General features: G+C 48.0%; 1 protein-coding gene across 2 annotated transcripts in view; it reads right to left on the reverse strand.

Annotated features, from left to right (window-relative positions):
* Nucleotides 1–14,897: 14,897 nt before the first annotated feature.
* Nucleotides 14,898–20,742, reverse strand: part of LZTS1 (leucine zipper tumor suppressor 1) — a 51,711-nt gene continuing 45,866 nt past the window's right edge. For both annotated transcript variants that reach the window (XM_047717280.1, XM_047717281.1), the window contains one exon: nt 14,898–19,230. In XM_047717280.1, the coding sequence (XP_047573236.1) occupies nt 18,559–19,230 (672 nt within the window). In that variant the 3' untranslated portion in view covers nt 14,898–18,558. The remainder of the gene's footprint in view (nt 19,231–20,742) is intronic.

The following is a 20,742-nucleotide window of genomic DNA, read 5'->3' on the forward strand; positions in this document are numbered from 1 at the left end:
ACTCACTGTACAAGTAAGATTCAAAAAGTACAGATAAGGACAAAGAAATAAAAATCCCATAATCCTACCACTCAGAGAAACAACACTGTCATAAAGAATACCCTAACAATCATGGCTTTGCCAACTGTGGCTTTGCGGACTTAATCTCGTTAAGCCAAAACCCATGGCAATTATGGCTTCTTTCTCCCATAGACTATATCAGATTATAGGAACCATGTCAACAGGAGGTGTGGTTAAGCTACATACCCTTAATACAGAACAGCTATATGTTTTAATCTGAGTGCTATCAGAGTTAACACAGCTTGTAACAACAATAATTTCAGATAAAGTTCTTTTCAGATTTCTTCAACTACCATGAAGGGAATTACGGTTCCCTGGCAGTACTTCTTAAGAGCCCCCTCACATTGGCCCACTACTTCTATCTCCTTCAGCTGCTTTGATCAAGGTCACAGGCAGGTGTGAGGAAACTGTTTTCCATTATGCTGTTTTCTGTGCTTCTCTTCCCCTTTCCCATCATGAGACCTCAGGAACCAGAGGGGTCAGGCTGAACCCTGCGGGAGGGCAAGGAAGGAGAGCAGGCTGAGGTGTGAGGAAAGCTAGAAGCCCTCACCCTACTGGAAGGCAGAGGCAGCAGGGTAAATGCTGAAAGGTTTGTATTACTCATTTCTGGGCCATCTAGAGAGTGACTTGAGTCAAGAAGTGTACCCCTGAGTGCTTCAAAAATGCCAGGCACAACACCTGTGTATTTTGCCAAAGATTCTGAAAGACAAAAAAACAAAAACAAAACAAAACAAACACAAGTGTGAAAGATGTTTTAAGTCAATAAGGGCTGGCATGGAGAAATTTAATCACAGGTTCAGGCTGCACACCATAGTTTACAGGAGAATCTGTTTTGACAGATCATCGCCTGAAGCACTGGAATGTGCCCTGGACCATTGCAGGTCATAGAGTTGCAGATCATGCAGGAGAATGGTTACTCGTGTGTGTGTGTGTGTGTGTGTGTGTGTGTGTGTGTGTGTGTGTGTGTTTTACTAGCAGCTGTATTAATACATAATTTACATGTCCTACAGTTCACCCATTTAGAGCATGCCAGTCAGTGTTCTTAAGTATAGTCACAGAGCTGTGCAGCCATCACCACAATCAATTTTACACATTCTGTTATTTCCCCCAAAAAACTTGTACCAATCCGAAGGCACTCCCTGTTTCCCCCGACCCTATCAGTTGCTGTGGGTTTGCCTATTCTGGACATTATACATAAATGGAATTATGTAATAAATTGTCCTTTGTAACTGCTTCTTTCACTTAACCTAATGTTTTTAAGGTTCACCCATGTCTAAGCATGGTCATCTTCATTTATTTTTATTACTGAATAATATTCCATTGTAGGGGTGTACTACATTTTATTTACCCATTCACCAGTTGATGGATGGGTCTGGGTTGTTTCCACTTTGTGGCTCTTCCAAATAGCACTGTTGTGAACATTCATGTACAAGTTTTTATGTAGACGTAGATTTCATTTCTCCTGAGAAATATCTAGAAGTAGCATTGCATTGCTTAGCAATGCAAGAGGCATGTGGTGACTCTGTTTAATCTTTTGAGGAGCTACTGTTTTCCAAAGCAACTGTATCATTTTACATTCCCACCAGCCATGTGTGAGGGTGGGATTTTTATTTTTTTAATGCCAAAGAACTCTGTTTGCTTGAGAAGCGAGTGACTTCTAGAACTCAGAATTCTTACTATGAGATCAAGTGCTTAAACACAGTCCAAACTAAGAGACAAATGCTGCATCCTGCCTTTTTACGTGGTTGCCTAGGAAGCTGCACTTACCAAGCACTCATACAGTTTAATGACTATATAACACTTTATCATAAACAGACATTTCCTCTATTGTCTAACACTCGGGACAGTTCTAACTTTCACTTATGCTGTGATGAATTTGTTGGCATGTAAATAATTGTCTGTATTCTGAGATACTTACTCAAGATATTTCCATAAGTATGGGAAAAAGAATACAAACATTACTAAAGCTCTTGACTTGTATTGGCCGACTGTGTTTAACAAATATTTATGACAGCTTATGGTCCCACCATCAGTGTATGAGTATTCATTTCATTGTGCCCTCACCAGCACTCGGTGTTCTTTCTTGCTAAACAGACTCAAAAGCAAAACCTTAATTTTATTAAGAAAAAATTCCATTCAAGTAACATATATAGAAAATTACATAAATCATTAGTGCATATAGCTTGATGAATTTTCACAAAGTGAACACACCTATATAACCAGACACAACTCAATAGACTGGAAATTTCCAGCACCTCAGAAGTTACCATTATGCTCCCTTCCAGTGACCCAATCATTCCCCACTCCCTCCCCAGGGAAACCACTATCCTAACTTTTAATATCATGGAGTAGGGTAAGCTTTGCTAATTTAATGCTTAAAAATATATATTTTTTGATATTTGAAGGAAATCAAGTTACCACAAAATTCCCAACCTTTTTAGCCATTTGTGTTTCTTTTGGAAATCCAGGGCTTTTACTTTGCAAAGATATATTTATTTCAAGGTCACCCATTGGATGGGGAACCAAGAAGCCCACATGATTTCTAAATCCCAGGATCTCAGATTTGACCTGGGCCAGTGTGCCATGCTTCTTGTGCCCTGTACCCCTCTTGGGAATCCAGTGGGACTTTCTAATCATCTTGCTTAGGTATTGAGGGCTTTTCCCTTCCCCTCATATATCATCACACCAATCCCCACAGAATGCCACTCCAGGATTCTAAGCCAGCAACAGAATTTTCACACAATGAATGAAACATTTTACCCAAGACAAGACCACTGCTAAACTCTACTCCTAATCAATTTCTCTATAAGTGGTGAACTCCTTTCTAGGACAGGATAGAATAAGTATTAGGAAGCCATTGCTCTTTCCCCCACAGACCTGGGTAGAAACCTGGAATGGAAGAACTCCTGTTTTTCCAGGTCTGGGAACACAGGATACATTTTTCAGAAGATTCTCCAGCCCTGCCTTGTCTGCTCAGTTTCCTGTCTTTCTCTTACACTAAAACCCAAGAATGAACATACCAGAAGTGATGTCACCACAAATTCAGGAGATTAGAACACTTACTTCTATGCTGCTACCATGTAAAGAGAAGAAATAAGAAAAATAGTGTTTTCCTCAGAAACTCTTGGAAGGTCCAAGTGTATTGCTGTTTTCAGCACTATCTCCCAACCCCATTGAAACCCACCATACCTTTGGGTTTTTTACAACTATCCTAAGATAGGCCAGGATAACCTTATTCCTTTTTATCTAAGAAGCAGAGAAGTCAAATAATTACTTGGATTTGCTGGTAGAATAAGAACTGGAACTCGGGGCTCCTAAAATCTAGTTGCATGCCTTTCTGGCATTCTGTATCTTGGCTGTGATAAGGAGTCCTCACACTGGAAGCCTAGTGTGGGTAATCATGGGCTTTGGAGAACAACAGGTCCAAGAGGAAATCTATGTTCTACCACCAAATTATCAGAATTTAGGCAAATTATTTACCATCTCTGACACTGCTTATCATATAAATGGGGACAATACCTACTCTAAACTGTTAGATTAAGTGAAAATACCATCAAATACCTAGCAGAATATCTAGGTTTAAATCTCTGCTTTGCCTCCTTCTTGTTGACTGAAATATTGTTTAATCTCTCATCCTTCATTTCTGTGTATTTACATAGTATGACTTTTTTTTTTAAAGGAACGATAAGAAAAACATTTTTTTATTGATAATCAACTGATTCACAGTTATGGAGAAATTTAATGCCTACACCTCAATGAATAAATCAGTTAATTTTAGCTTCCTCAACTATAAATCAATCAGATCAGGAGTCATCCCTATAATCATCAGGTGGTAATACAAATCAAAAGTAAATGAAATCTACTTTATAATGCATGATTAAAAACAAAGTAGAAATATCAAGGCTTCGTGTTTCTTTTTTTTTTTTTTTCTAAAGAATTTATTTACTTGACAGAGATCACAAGTAGGCAGAGGAGCAGGCAGAGAGAGAGGAGGAAGGGAGGAAGCAGGCTTCCCGCTGAGCAGAGAGCACGATGCGGGGCTCGGTCCCAGGACCCTGGGATCATGACCTGAGCCGAAGGCAGAGGCTTTAACCCACCGAGCCACCCAGGCGCCCCAAGGCTTTGTGTTTCTTAAGACTTTATGACCTTAAACCTTGAGTGTTCAGAAGAAGCTAACACGTTTCTTGTATTGTGGCTTGTGAGATACTTTCCATTTTATTAGTGTCAGCACTGAAGCTAGATGTTAAGTAACTCGCCCAAGGTCACATAGATGGTACACAATTGACCTGGGTTTAACTCAGAGTTTGTTCTCCAAAGACAATGTTTTTTAGAATAAAAAGTTCATGAACAAGACCTTAAGTCTTATTAGAGAAACAGGACCTATAACCATAAAGGTGAGTCATATGAGTTTCTCAGTGGGCTACCAGGATTGTATTCCTAAACAAAAGTGTTTGAGGGAAGAGGAGGTCAGGACTGGCAACTTTTGTCAAAGAGCAAAACAAAAGAGCACATAGTGACTCTGTACTGTCTTCTCTCCCCACCCACCACCAACACTCCCAACCAGATCAGCAGAGAGACCTCAAGAGAGCATAAGACCTGGGACCTGGGAGATCTGACTATCCCACCAATCCAAGGAGACCTCTTATCTCTGCTATGTCATATCCCCCAAGGACCAGGTCTCAGAGGACAGAGATGGCAGTGACTGAAAGCCCTCATAGCTTCAGGGCAAGATAGGATCCTGAGGCTTCTGAGGGACGCAGGAAGGTATAGGAGCAGGTATCAGCTCCAGAAAGCCTTTACCCTTCAAGCTCCAGAGAGTTTCGGAGGCATAGCATAGCTCTCTCCCTTCCAAGAGAGGGTGTCCTGCCCCAAGAAGTTCTCAGAAGGCAGCCTTGGCACAGCCCTAGGTAGCAATGGGACATGCTTGAGAGAGGGAACCCCAACCCCAGCTCTGGCTACATCCTTGGACCACAAGCCCCAGCCACCACTGCTCATGGTTTGATCATCAAAGATGTCAAATGTTGGGTAGGCCCTGCATTTCAGGTAATGCCTGCTTCATCCTCAGGTTGTCAGGAAGCTGTGAGGAGACCATGCCCCATTAACCTTAGCCAAGACAGATCAGCACTGTGGCCCTGGAAGAGGCAAGTGACCCTGTCAAGTAGTAAAGGGACCAGGGCAGAGAAGGAACAGACGAAGGGGGTGGAAGGAGGAAGAAGGAAGGGAACAGTCCTGTCTCCCGCCTGTCTGAGCACCGAGGATGCTCTGAGACCTAGACTGCCTGATGTTTTTTTCCCAAGTCCCTTAGCCCACCTTCCAGGGTGGTGCTGAGTCTTTAACCTTTCCGAGGCCTCCTGCTTTCCGAGGCCTCCTGCATCCTCGTGGGGAAAGAGCCTGTTAGATATTATTGGTGGGCACTGTGTTATATATACTTTCTCAGGCCCCTCCCCATGATCCATGCAGGAAACACCCACTCCTATTGTACAGATGAGAAAACTAAGGCTTGTACTATACCTATCTTGACCACAGCCCCACTGAAGCTGAGTACCAGTGAGTTACCACAACTGTGCGGATTCCCAATCCCCAGGTTTGGGAGCAGAGCCCTGCCTAGTCTTGGGTGCAGGCTTTGGCTTCAGGGTTGGAGGTGAGCCAGATGGTGTTACTGGAGCATCCCTTCTGCCAAAGGGACGTCTATGCCTTCTAATCACCAAATTCGCTCACTGATTCTTATCAAAACCATCCAGTGTCCTATCCCTTTCTTGTAAACTAGCTCAGATGCCCTGAAGGCTGCCTGGAAGAAAGCTGCCTGTAAAACAAAGAGTCCCCTTCCTCCCCTCCCCCATCACCACAGCCCCTGTGGGGACAGCAGGTATCTAAGCAAATGGCAAAGCAGGACCGCAGCTGCCGCCCAGCACATTAAACACGGTTTTCTTAATTCCCTCTCCCACTAAGTGGTGATTACCCGGACTGCCTGGGGGCTGATCCTTCCAGCCACCTGACTTGAGCCTGTGCTGCTCGGAGCAGCTGGCAGGGCACACTTCCGGCAGGGGCAGAACCAGGCGGCAGATGCTAGGCACTGATTATTCTGGGGGTTGGAGGGAGGCTGCATGGAGGGGCCCACATTTGCACTTCAAAGGGGCCAGGCCCCATTGGTCCACTCTTGGGACCTGGATCTATTCTGGGGAAAATCAAGTTGCTTGGAGTGAGTTACCCATTGTGGACCACCCCTTCCCTAACTTGGGGGATAGCAGTTTTAAACGACTCCCGCCCCCACCCCCGAATTAAGGGGCACTGACTGGAGACTCCCAGGACCTTCCTCTATCTCGAAGCTCTGCTTGGATGGGGTTTGTTTCAGTCTTCGCTGGGCAAGAGCAGCCGGGAACCAGCTCCCGTGCTGTATGATGCCCTTTGATCTCAGACCTCCCAATAAGCCCTTGTTATGGGTGGGCTTGTGTCCCCCGCAGAGATATATTGGCGTCCTTACCCCCACTACCTTATTTGGAAATAGGGTCATTGCAGACGTCATTAATTAAGGTGAGAAGACCCCTAATCGGATATGACTGTTGTCCTCAAAGAAGAGCAGAGAGACACAGCGAATGCCGGTGAGGGAGGGACAGGGAGGAGGTCAGGGAGATGCCAGCAGAGGTGTGATGGTGCTAAGGAACATGTGGGGCTGCAGAAGCTGGAAGAAAAGGAAGCGTCGTCCCTTGGCGGGTTCAGAGGGAGCAAGACCTTACTAACCCCTCGATTTCAGACTTCTAGCCTCCAGAACCGCGAGAGAATAAATGTCCATTCTTTTAGGACACCCAGTTTGTGGTGTTGTGGTGCTCATTAGGCAGCCCTAGGACAGTAACAGACACCTGAAAAGGAGGTGGCATTATCCTTATTTAACTAAAAAGGAAACAAACTCCAGAGCTCCCCTGACTTTCCTGACTTCCCCAGGAGCAGGAAGCTGAAGTTCTGGGGCCTCGCTGTCCACACACCAGCCTTCTTGGCATAATTTTGCAAGGACCTCCTTATAAGCCCAGAGCACTCTGCTGTGGAGGGAACAAGGCCTGGTGCCCTTCCCTGGCCCCCATGGGATGGGCCTCCTGGGAATTAAGGTACAGTAACAGCACCACCCATGGTGACCTAATGGGTCAGAGGGAAGGCTGCTGGGATCCAAGGGGGAGGTTACATCCCCACCCACAACCTGCCCCCGCCCAATCCCCCAATCACTAGGAAGCTGAAGTTTTCTTTCAGAAATGTTGCCCATCAGCATTCCAGGGAATGCAAGACAGTTTGGATAAGCTCAGGAGGTGCAGATTGGAGCACAGTGAGGGGAAAGACAACCAAGGCAGAGCCAGGAGAAAGTGTTGTTCCAAAGGTCATTAGCCACATGGGTGACTGCTGCAGTGTCCCAGTCATTCACGGTCCTGTGAAATAGGGATAGCATACATCACAGTACAGGGTTGCCATGGCTTCTGTGGGGCATTGACCTGAAGCCATGGAGCCAACATGCTTTTCCACAGGGTCCACAGTTCTGGGCTCCCTCCTTTCTGTGCCTCTGAGAGAAAGGAGGGACTGTTACTGTGCCTGCCCTTTAGGGGACACAAAGGGGAGAGGATCTCTCCCCAGCACAGTCCTGGCCCAGCCTTCTTTCCAGGATGCTGAAGCAGACTTCATGATTTCTACTCACCTCATTAGGCTATTGCATGGAGAGACCTCAGCCTCCCCAGGCCAGTCTCCCCACTGTCACAGTCATTTGTCTTCAGGCCTTTTCCCTATCCTCTATGTAGAGCACAATAGTCTGGAAGTGTCTACTTCTTCTGTTATTTACTGTCTGGGATGGCTTCACCAGGCAGCCCAAGGGTAAGAGACTTGTTATGTACCCTCCAGATCACCAGGACCATCTGGGTATGGGAAGCCAGGCCCTTGGAGTTAAAGGGTTTGCTCAAGGTCATTTGGGGAACAGGCAATGGAGATCCATGGGAAGTCTGACTCCACATCCACAGCCATCTGCCAACTACTAAACACCCATTGTGGCCGAGAAGTTGCTGGGCCAGCTTCTGGGCTACTGCTCAGAGGTTAACTACAACCGAACTGGCAAGCTGGTTCTTGGGCAACCCACAGAACAACACAACACAGCACAACCCAGCACAACCCCCCTCAGCCCTCCTTCCCTGGCCAATTCTAACTCTGGTTGGACTAACTGTCCTGTGTGCACCTGAAGTTCTGCCATTGGAGAATTGCTGGAGACATCCAAGGATCCTGAAAAGTGTGTGTCAACTAAGCACACTGGAAATACTCAACAAATGTTCCTTCTGTCCTCTGTAATCTGTCCAAGTTTATAAACAAGTTTGGTTCTTGGCAGTAAGCATCTCTGAGCATCTGTACAATTGTATTTTGGAAGCAGGAAGGGGATAGTTGTGAATGTAGCCTGTACTTTGGCTTTACCCAGGACTCTTGGTTTGGGTCTTGGTGCTGTCCATGAGGGCTTGGAGGGTGCCTAGAGCCCCCACTGCATCCATAATGCTTTGGTTTGTGGTGCAGTGTTGGGGGGTGGCAATTATAAGGATGCAGAGGAGGGGGAGAAGAGAGCATAGGAGACATGGTGTAGGCCATGGTGGGTGGCCCAGATTCCCCCTCTAGGAAGAGACTCACTCTCTCACCCGCTAGCAGTGTAGTGGCTGCAGGTCTCAGAGGAGTCCCTCTCTGAGATTTGCCCTGGGCACCAGAGAGCTTTCTAGACCATAGCCACACTTCTTCCCAGGGGTCCCCAGGTGATGGCTAGGATGGAGGGACAGGTGAGAAGATTGCATAAGGCCCAGCCCTCTCAGCTCACCTTGCATGAGGATCTGCTAAGGCCTCTATCGTGACTGCCTCAACGTGAAGTCCTCCCTGCAGCCCTAAATTTCAACAACAACTTAAAAAACATCTAGAAACTAAAGAAAAGGAGCACTTTAAAAAAAAATTGGTCTGCTTCTGTGTATGTGTGTGAGTGTGTGTGCATGCACATGGGCATGGGAGTGCATGGGCATGTGCAGAAGAAAAGTAAATGATCGATCTTCCTAAGCTTTTTCCTTTTCTGATATAGTTGTGCTATTTGGGAATCGATAAGTAGAAAAATACCCTACCAAACCAAGATTTTTAAAAAAGATTTATTTATTTATTTATTTGAGAGAGAGTGTGTGTGTGTGTGTGTGTGTGTGAGCAGGGGGAGGGGCAGAGGGAGAAGGAGAGAATCCTCAAGCAGACTTCATGCTGAGCTTGGAGCCTGATATGGGGCTCATTCCCAGGACCATGAGATCATGACCTGATCTGAAATCAAGAGTTGGCCACTTAACCGACTGAGCCACCTCGGTGCGCCCAAACTAAGACATTTTAAAGACAGCAGTATGAAATTGAACCTGAGAATATTTTGCTTTTCTTGGGCTCAGGGGGCAGGAGGAGAGAGGTGGTAATGAGATTAGGGAAACAACACCTTGGGGTGGGGGCTTTTATTTTCATTTTCCTGTAGCCGTATCTTTCTCGCTTGGAGCTGGCCAGTTGGCATCACCACGGCCCCTCCCGCTTTCTAAGTACAGTTTTTGAGGCTAAGCCAAAGGAGAGCCAGACCCAGAAATTCCCTGGAAAGCATCTGCTTCCACAGGGGCAGGGGCAGGGCCAGGGCCAGGGAAGCTGGTGCAGAAGGCTGGTGGGCTTGGAGGGTGCGTCAGTCCCTCCTCATTTCTTCTTTCCTGGAATGGGCAGGGCTCCCTTGGGCTCTCTGTCTATAGATGAAGGGCTTCAGTGGGTTGTCCTGAGGTTCCTCTCGGGATGACCCTAGGCTAGTGGTGACAAAAGCTGGGGCCAGAGCAGGCCAAGCTCTAAGCTGCTCAGATGGTCATTTTTAGGGGCTGGAGGGTGGGTGGCTCTAGCAAGCCTGGGTCCGTCTTGTGGACAATGGTGGGGGGGAGCAAGATGACCTTGAACCAACTGACATTTGTCTACTAACCTCTGCTTCCTTGTTGTACCCTCTTCCTCTCCACCGCCACCCTGGAGCCCAGATTTCCGCTGTAACTCCATTCTTCTCCACTTTGGAAAATGCCTCAGAAACTCAGTCACTTTCTCAGGGGTCAGCTCTCCTGGGGCACTCATGCTTTTGAAAGCTCAGCCCGAAGAAGAGCTTTCAAAAGTGGAATTTCAGGACTCTGATGGAAAAGGCCTGCATTGAGGGGAGTGTGGGACCTCTCTCAGTCTGTGGAACAGTGAGGAACAGGAGCTCAGAATACAACCTTCTATGGCTTGTCCGGGACAGCGGGATCCAAGGGCTGGAATATAGATAGAAGGAAGAAGCAGCCTAGTGTCAGTGAGAACTTGTGTTGTGGCCACAGTTAGGCCCCACAGCTCCATCATATGTAAAATGTGGGGTTGTTGTGAATAAGAAATGCAGATACCAGCTTGAGAAGCCATCCAGCCCCCTTCTCCTGGGAATGGGCTATGCCCCCCTTGCCCTCACTCACTAGCCTGCTCTATTGTGCCCCTGTCTTCTTGCCTGGAAGAACTGATCAAGCAAAGGGAATCTCAGACCCGGAACTCTCAGGCTAGGTGTGGACTGCCTGGCTCTGCTGCCCGCAGCCCTAGAGAGTGCCTGCCGGTGATGGGTTGTAACAGGCAAATTGTACTGTTACTTCTGGTGTGAGGAATTTAATTTGCCTCACCTGTCACTGATTACAAATGCTGCTGTAAGCTGACTTACAGCTCAATTGGTGATAATGGAGGCAGTGGGGGATGGTGGACACTGAAGGAACAATACAGTGGGGACTCTGCGTGTGTGCTTGTGTGTGTGCTAGAGCTGGCATGGTGTTGCAGGGCTAAAGGAGGTCTATTTGACAGGAAAGGCTACACTTAGAGGGGTGTGAATCGGACTCTAATTGGCTCTCTTTGGGCATGGGGTTTTGGTCAGTGGCACAGGCTGGCTCCAGCCTAGACCTGCCCGACATGCTGCCTAACAAATCCCTCTCTGCTCCTTTCTTCTCCTAGCTACATGCCCTCCCTCTCTCCCAGGGGTTTTGCCCCACAAGTCAGCCTTCTGGATTTGAGAGCTGGAGAGAAAAACTTGGGCGGAGGTTGACTAGAACAGTCAGCTCTTCCCCAAGGGGTAGGGTTTTGCTGAGTCTGCTGGAGTCTTGGGCACCAGTGTAGTTCAGCACAGCTGGAAGTAGTGATATTTTATTAACAAATAATAATGGTAGCAATGAATCATGATAGTGGTAATAAAAATAATAGCAATACTTTAGCTACCTTTCAGTGGGCATTACGTCATTTAATTGTCAAAAAAATCCTCTGAAACAAAGGGAGGCTAAGTAACGTATCCAATGTCATGAGCTCAGCAGTGATGGAGTCTGGACATGAACTCAGCTCTGGTTTTGCAGTTTGGGCACTTGACCCTTTGTCACACTGTGTTCCACTGGGGTATCTCTGGCCAGATCTTAGGGTTGAACACAGTGTTGAGGAACAGAACAGGTTTTTCTCACAAAGATTATAACTGACAAGAGGAATGTCTTGGCATTTACTGAGCTTATATTGATGGTAGAGGCGATGTTTCAGGAAAGTGCTTTAGGTTTGCCAGGGTAGGTGTCAGAACCATGAAGTGGAGAGACCCGAGGCCAGGTAAGGGGATTTAACTTTATTTGGAGGTCGGGGGGAACCCCTGAAGGTTTTGAACAAGGGAGAGACATGGTGGGAGAAGCACCAGGTTGGGGTTAGGTGATAAACCTGCATCTTGTATGTAAACAGATTTAATGGACCAGAGTGGGAGCAAAGAAATCAGTGGGGTTATTAGATTGTCAAGGTGACTACCTCTATCATTCACTAGCTGTGTGACCTCAAAGATGTCCTCTCTCCTCTCTGGGTATCTCTTTTGTCATCTATAAAAGTGAGGTGGTTGTAATCAGAAGATGTCTAAGAGGTCTTGGGCACTCTGGGAGTTTTTTGGTGACCTTAGCTGGCCAGTAGATGCAGGAAGAAAGGAAGATAGAGGAAGGGCTTTAAGGAGATTCTACAGGGTCTAGGATCTGATTGGATAGAGAGGATGATGGAAAGGCAGTGGGCCAAGGATGGCTCCAAACTGCAAGGAGAGACTGGTGGAAGAGAGATATCCTGCGGGAATAATCTGGATTACACGGTAGGTTGAATAAACTGCTTGGGGCCCCAGCAAAGCAGACCCCTCCCACCAAAACAGACATTAAAAAATGTGTATATTGATACAATAATTGAAGCATAACATTTCTCAATCATGTTACATGGAGAGATGCTATTTTAACATTAGCATCCATATAAGGATTGTGTCATTTCACAAAATTCTGTTTTTAATTTTCTTGTGTGGAAGGACAATGTTTGATGCTAAATTCAAGCTTTCCCATGCTCTTCACTGGGAGTGATGGGAGGAATTGTTTCTGAGCGAGAGGAAGCTGAGGTTGTAGGCTGCTCAGGGCTGCTGTAGGAGAGGCTCAGGGCAGCAAGAGAGAAGCTGAGGAGGGCGAAGCGCTGCTAGCTCCCTGTGGAGAAAGTGTCTGCTGAGGCCCCCAGCAAGAGCTGGGGTTTCCAAAGGAGGAAACGTGGGGTGGGAAAGGGAGATCCAAGTCAGGAAGGGATGAAGACTGACACAGTCTCCCAAAATGTTGAAATAAGAGGACATTTTGGCTCTTCAACCTTCCTTTCCCTGTATTGATTTCCCCCATGCCAGCCTTCCATGTAGCACCACCTGTGCCCAGCCGGCTTGTATTGTCCTGTTTCTTTCCTTCATGGCACTTACCTGATTGAATTGAAAATCAACTGATTTATTTACTTCCAGAGTGAAAGTTCCTAAGGAGAAAGGCCCTTCACTATTTTTGTTCACCTCTGTCTTTCTGGTATCTAGAATAGGGCTTGGCATAAAATAGAATCTCAATAAATATTTGTTGAATGAATACATGTATGCACACATGAGTGAATGAAATGGTGATGTTTCAGGACTTCTGACGCCTGGGTTGGAGAGAAAGTTGGAGGTAGCTTGATCTTCTTCATGTAATTCAGAAAGCACCTGCTGTGGAGGCCACCTGGGGACAGTGGCCACTCTGCCTCCCACCTCACAGGCACAAGTGTGCATGCTCTGTTCATGAAGTCATGAGAACCCTGGGACTGCTCTCAGCACTGGTCGGGCTGAGGCTCAGCTGCTTATTCTCTGGGGAGGAGACGCCCCCTTTTCCCTTTTGCTTTCTCTTTATCTCTCACTCTCATTTCCCTTTTGTTCTTTTTCTTTTTTTTTTTTTTCCTAAAATGGTGAGTAGGTTTGGAGTTTAAGAAAGGCTTTGTCCTCAACAGTACTCCAGGGGAAGATGGGCAAGGAGAAGGCTTTGCTCCCTACTTTGCTGCCACTTACTGCCACTAAAGCAGTCTTTTCCATAGCTCCATGCCTTTCCAGGAGTCCTGCCTTTCTATTACTCTTAGCCCAACAGACAGAGTCTAGTTGAAGTGGCAAGTAAGGCGGTTGCCAGAGAGTGTCTGGTTATCTATTTCTTTGCCACATGAGAAATCACCTTGAATTCAGCAATTTAAAAATACTGCTACTTAATGTGCTCTTTCTGGAAGGGCAGAGTGGGAGGAGCAAATCCCTGTTCTATGGGGTCTGATGGATCAGGAGCCTCGTTGGGACAACAGGATCCCTCCCACTCCATGAGGGTCTCTCCAGCAGACTAGAGGAGCTTTTTACACGGCAGTTCAGGGTCCCCAGGAATATAAAATTGGAAGCTTCCAAGCTTAGGCAGCCTTCTAAGCTTAGAACTGGTGGAACTTCTACCGACTTCAATTAATTTTTTAAAAAAGTGAGTCTCAGGTCCTGCCAAAACTAAAGGGGAGGGGGCCACTTAGGGGTGTGATTAGTGGAAGGCATATTTCAGTTGGAGCCACCAATGCAATGACCTACCCACCATGGGTAGTCCTACCCACTAGGACAGAGAACAAGAAGGGTTACTCCAGGGCCGATATGACCCATTTGTCCAGGTGCTGGACCTTGGAATTAGACAAATACAGGCTCCTGTCCTGGCTTGGTCATTTCTCAGCTGCCCGACCTTCCTTGAGCTTTGGATATCCACCACTCCCTGGCCTCCTGCCTCTCCTGTCACCTGTATAGACAGGAAGGGAGCCCTAGGCTGGTGTGAATGCCTGTCCTGGCTGTGGTTTCTGTCTTTCCCTTTCTGCCCACTCCTCTTCTGTCCCATACTTGCCCCCAGACCCTTTCTTGCCTGCCACCTTCCCTAGAGACCCTGATTTGTCCCACTTCAAAGGCATTGCCATTTATCCCTCATGTGTTCCATTTCCTTTTTACAAGTCCCTGCTGTCTCCTGCCAACTGATTCGAAGCCCTTTGTGTGTAGGATTTGAGCCCAGAGCAGTTGGGAATGCTTGTCGAAGTGAACGAGGCCGGTTGGCACGGAGAAGGCTGGACAGATGGCCACCAGAGTGACTGTACCTTCCCAGCTGGGGGGCCCTGAGGTAGTAACAACAACAGCCACTCTGGTCTCTAGCCAAAGAGCCTGGCTTCGATAGGCCAAGGAATTGGAGAGAGGGAGGAGAGGCCTTAGGTTGGGGCTGGGGTAGGGTCCTTCACAGAAAAAAAACACAGGGTTGGAGAGTGGTTCAGACTGCCTGGAAGTCTAGCTGATGCCAAGGCCCATGCTTTCCCCCAGCCAACACTGCCTTCATCAAAGCTGTCTGCACCGCCTTCACTGGCAGGGAGACATCACCTTTCCTGTTCCAGAGGGAGGTGCCCAGAGGAGCTGCCATGCCATAGCCTGGAGAAGCAGGGTAGCTTGAGGAGACAAAAGTAGCTCTGGAGGGCATGAGAAATGGCATTCTTTATTCATAAATAGAAACATAAAATTATCAGAAATACTTTACATGGCCAAAAAGGGGCATCAAAAATAAAATGAAGCTGTCAAAAGCAAATCAAACAAACAAACAAAAAAATAAGAAACAACCCAGAGAAAAATAACTATGTATATATTCTTCCAAATGCCGGTCTATCCAAAGCCAGCCTTGGCTGGAGGTTCCAGCTTTGTCTGCAGACTCAGCACAAGACTGATCACACAAGAAGCATCTGTTGTACAGGGTACACGGCCTCCTGCCATGGCAGCTCTGGCTTAGGAGAACTCAGGACCCACAGGAAAAGTCCTCTCACAAAGCTGCTGCTTCATCAGCAAGCGATGGTCCAGGCTGGGCCAGGACAAGAGCAGGACAGGGAGTAGAGGGTCAGCATGGGAGAGGTAACCCTCCCCAGTCCTTATGGAGCTCAGTGCCTATGGGGGTCAGAGTGCACCAAGCAGGAGTTACCTGAATGACACAGCAGCCAGAAGACATACCTCCAGGGGTGTCCTGCCAGAGTCTGGTCATCGCAAGGCCTGGAGGCAGAGTCCCCTTTTCGGTGAGGAGGTACTGGATGCTGCTCTTTGCAGGCAGCCAGAGCATCTTCAGGCCAAGCATCCTTTGGAAGAGCAGAGCAGGTTGATCTGACTGAATGAGCAAGCATGCCAGCAGGAGTATTCAGAGCGAAGGGCAACGAGCTCATGCTGGCTGGCCCTGGGCCAGGCCGTCTGCTCTGAAGCCCCATCATCTGACTTCCCAGTCCCCGCTCAGCCTCTCTTGTTCAGATCCTCCTTCCGGAGAGGCTGAGTTTGGCATGGTCCAGGAATAGTAAGGATGTTTTTCCATGGGGAAGGGAAGAAAAACCACATGGCAGTAAGGTCACTATGTTACAGGACACTGTTGCATTCTGGTGCCACTGTGGGCCACCCTGGGGTCTTCAGCGGGTGGCCGCCCAAGGGGGGCATCCTGGCCTTAGGCAGGGATGTGGAGTGCTTGGTATGGTCACACTATGGTGGAGCACAGATGTTGTTGCCCCTAAATGTCCTCCCCTGGGCTTAGCACCCATCTCTTCTCAGCAAGGCAGGGCAGGGCACAGGGTTTTTGGCTGCTCTTTGGGGGTGGGGAGTAGTGTATCTCCAACCTGGAGAGGGAACAGTAGTCCCTTTATCTCACAGCAGTCTCACTGGGAAAAAGAATTCAAACAAGGCACAGGCTGGTGGAAATAGAGGGGGTGAGGGCTGTGTGTAGCAGTGCTGACCATACGGACTCCATCTTTGGCCCTCAGTCTTGCTTGTGTTTGCTGGATGACCTCTCCTGGGGCTGTGTTCTGGGCCTCTAGGAGGTTAGCATACATACATACCTTAGAAATGCCTTCCAAAGCTGGGATTGGGGGAGGCTTGTTTTGGCCCCCCGTGAATCCGTTAGGACATAGTCTTCCCTCTTCCTGAGGCTCAGGTGGTGCCACAGATCTAATTAAAGGTTAGCTGTCAATTAGGGGCATGCAAACCCTTTGATCTCACTATAATGCCCTTCTCTGTGTCCCACAGCTTTATAAAATCTGTGCACTAAGTTCCAGACTTTGTGGAGAATAAGTCATCTTCCACCCAATTCTCCCATCAGTAACTACCCTGAATAAAACTCTGTGTAGACTGTGTGGAGTCACCTCCTTTGTTTTCTGGTCTCAAATTGCCTTCTCTATTGAAAGAGAGTTTACTATCCCTCTCCCACCTTCTCACAGCATGGCACAGGGAGTGGGACATTTTTGACTTGAGGGTCTGCACTGTGCCCAGTGGAGGGTACTCTCCTCCAGGCAGAAGGGGGGCGTTCAGCCTGTCCATTTCAGGTTTAAATCTGGCCTATGACTAAGACCAGTGGCTTGAAATTCCAGAAAAGCTCCTCTGTCACAGGCACAGCTTAACCCCAAGGACCAGAAGGCAGAGCCTGAAGGCAGGGGGTGATGAAAAGCAGCTCCCACTCCCACTCTGGGTCCTGCAAGGACTGTGGTCGGAGAGGCAGAATCAGGGGTTTTGGTCTCAAACTGCTAAATACCCAGACTCGCTCATCCCTCCTACCTCAGTGAACCCCCCTCAGCAAGCAGGCATGAAGCTCAGGAATCCAGCAAGGCTTGGCTGTCCTAAGAAAGAACAACAGCTGTAGTTTGAGTAAAAAATAGAACATGGAACAGTTCTGGCTGCCTGCTAGATCTGGCTTGCTTCTGAAAAGACAAGAAAGAAAAAAAGAAGACCAAAAAAAATATTTTTTTCTTTTTCTGAACCAAGCTACTGAGGAACTCCACCATTCTCTCCTCCCCCAGCTCTGCACATCTTCAGAAGAGAGACACCAGCCTCCCCCAGGCACTAGCCCAGCCCCCAGAAAACTGAAGCTCCTGGATTCTTGATAATTGGGAGTTTCTGTGGGGCCCAGGTAGAGGGAGGCTAGCCAGTGGCCCTGGGGTAGTTAATAAGGCTGTATTTGTGTCTCTTCTCTCTGCCTGGGGCTCTGGCCCACCAAACTCTGGGGATTGTTCCTGACCTGAAAGGAGTCTTGTCTGACTTTAGGACTGGAAATGCAAAGGGGAAAGGGTGTGCCCATGAACTGAGCCACAGGCAAAGGAGGGAAATGTCAGATCATCCCTACACCATTTTAGTTGTATATAGGTTATTCTGGATCAAGCAAAGGCTGGATTCTTGAGAAGAAAATAAGTTCAGAGTAGCCACTGGCCAATTTAAACCAAGTGGGGAAACTCCTACCTCTAACCCCATGAGGAGAGATCTGGAGGCTCTCCCAGGGACATTTGGAAAGCCATACCTTCCCTGTGTCACAGTGCCTTCAATCCTCCCCACCACAGGGCCTCAGTGTCTATGGCTTTAAAAAGAGTGGTCACTGAGGTCAAAGGTTACCAGCTGTCCAAAGGCTGCTTACCTCCAGTTAGCAGGGCCCAGCAGGGTCTGACCCTTACTACCTGGCTTTTTCCTCTGACCCCCTCTGGGCTTTGCTGAGTCTAGACATTCCTGGGATGCCCCAGATTTCCCCTTCTTTTTGTGGCTTTCCAGGGTTGGGATAGCTCTGATGTTGCTAAGCCAGGTCCTCCATACCAAGATCCAACCCCTACAGCTCTGAGACCAGAGAAAAACAGCTCAGGTTATGACCGGGTCAAGTGCCAAGGTTTATGATCACAGATGGCTTCTTTCTACTCTCAAGTCATCCCAATGTGTCCAGCGGCAAAAAAGTGGTTGTGGGAAGAGAAAGAAGTGAGCTTCTGTCCTGGGGTGGCCATCGGCCAATAGAGCAGTTACCACCTGGGAGAGGGTCTAAGTATTTTTGAACAAAAAGCAAGGTTTAGAGATCTCTTAACCAAATGATGGAGATCCTTGAATCCATTTCTTAAGGAAGCTGGAGGTCTAGTGGGCTGCAGGGATGGTAAATGCTGAAATGTGGGCAAGGATTGGAAAGGTTATGGAGCAGTCCTTCTCCTCTCCCCTCCCCCAGATAATCCCAGGTCTGTGCCCTGGCGAAGGCCTCTCACAGAGGCCTGAGTTACTGAGCAGGGGAGTAGAGAGAGGAGCCCTCCTTGACAGGCTCTGTACTCCTGCCTCCCAGTGTCAGATCCCTGGCTCTCCCTCTCTCAGCAGGCCCCTCAGATCTCAGTGGCTATGATGTCCTCATAGGGGATGTCGGCCCCTTCAAGGTCAATTTCAAAGGGCTCTCCTGCACTGTCCCCTCGGGCCAGTTGCTGCAGAGCCTTCTCCAGGCGCTGGTTCCGCTGGTACATGGCTAGGTAGCTCTGCTGTAACTGCTTCTGGTACTGGATCACCTTCTCTTTCTCCTCCTTCCACACCAGCCGCTCATGCTGGAAGCCTGACGACATCTGGTCATGGCCTTGCCGCTCCTCCTTCAGCTCCGCACGCAGCCGCTCCAACTCCCTCTGCAGGGCGGGGATGTCCTCAGAGAACGTAGTGCCTGGCCCAGGCCCTAGTCCTGGCCCCAGAGACACAGCCTCTCGCTGCAGGGCAGCCTGGGCCCGGAGCTCCAGAAGCTCCTGCTCCAGCAGGTTCACCTTCTCTCGGAGAAGCTCAGACTCATTTTTCTTGCGCTGTAGCTCATTCTCACAGACCTCTAGCTCTAGGCCCTTGGTACGCAGAGCACTCTCCAAATCCTGAGTCTTCAGCTCCATGCCCTCCAGTTTGCTCCGTGTGTCCTTCAGCTGCGCCTTCAGACTGAGAATCTCACTAGTCTTGGCATTGATCTCTGTCTGGGACTCCTTCAGCTGCTGCTTCAGGAGAGAGATCTCACCTGACTTCTGGCACACCTGCCAAGGGTTGGGTTGGGGAGAAGAGAAAGTGTTAAGATGTAGGAGGTCCTTACCTGGGGCAAATAACATCTTAACTGTCTGAGGAATTAGGCTGGTCCTGACACAGTCTCAAGAGCATGATGGTCTGGGTGACCCATGAAGGCTGCCCGCTCTCTGCGCTTCCTTTCATTCTGTGGTCTGACTTGGTCTGTCCACATGCTGCCTCAATCCCAAATCACAGTCTAAATCTGAATCTGTACCCAAAGCCACAGCTATGTGTAAATCTGTGATCACTACTGGTAGCTCCATCTTCCACACTCAACATCAATGATATTGATTTCCATGTCTGCCAAACTTCTATCATTCATGCTTGTGCCCATATCCTCTGACCTCACCCCTGTGCACACCCAGCTGCCCTCCCTCCCTACTGGGATAAAGACTGTTTCAATCTTTAACTGCTGCACTCCAATGACTAGTAATGTGCCTGGCTCAGAGTGTCAAATTCAGATCTGCCAAACGGTGAGCTACTATGTTCTCCCCTGGCCCCACCTCTCCACTCTTACTATTCTTATTTCTTTTCCAAAGTTGGCCAAGAGCAGCAGACAAAACCAAAAGCACTGATTCAGATCCATGAGTCTCCAGGGTCTTGGCCATTTGTGGTCATAGTGGCTCAAAAGAAGATCGGGACCAGTTTGGCCGGAGGTATCGCAAGAGTGACTTTTCTCTTGCCGGCCTGGGGGAAAGCTGGACAGACTGAAGGTCATGCCCTGGGCCTCTACAGAATGGATTCTTGGATCAGACCAGAGGTCACCTTAATTTCTCCTCACTTCACTCACAGTAGTAGCCCCCAACCCCTTGTACTCATGTACCATTTAGGAAGCAATGCAAAACTCCACCGACAATGCTTGTGTGGGACCAAGAAGGCCTTTCTAAGACTAAGCCTATATTTGTTTCATGGAGGGAACAACAAAGAGTCATGGTTGAGGCATGGGCCTGCCTTTGAATCCTAGGGATCATGTATGATACGATCGGCTGATCCTGGTGACACACTACTTCAGTGTTGTGGCGCTGTGGAGTAGTGATTAAAAATGTGAACTCTGGAGCCAAAGTGTTAAGATCAAATCCTGGCACTGATACTTGTTATGTGGTGACCATCGGCAAGTGATTTAACTAGCTATTTGCTACTAGAACCTCTATGTACCTCGGTTTCCTTAACTAAATTAAGGATTAGTAACAGTACCTACTTCATAGGCTTATATAAGAATTAAGGGAGACTCTAGGGCTTGGCACTTAAACTTGATAAGCTATTATTATTCTAACTATGTTTTTAATATATTATCTATTATTATATTTATTGTTTTGCTATACAGTCTGACTGGACAGTCTGGGAATGAGGTCACAGCAATGCCCAGCTTAGTTGGGGATTGGGCAAATAAGGATGGGTGCCTAGTGCCAGGACTAGTTTATATCTCTGAGATGCCCCAAATGTCCTGAGCCCTGGCTGAAAAACAACAGTTTGGGTGGGGTCTG

Source organism: Lutra lutra, chromosome 2 (genome assembly GCF_902655055.1).
Source record: "Lutra lutra chromosome 2, mLutLut1.2, whole genome shotgun sequence".
Taxonomy (NCBI): Eukaryota; Metazoa; Chordata; class Mammalia; order Carnivora; family Mustelidae; genus Lutra; species Lutra lutra.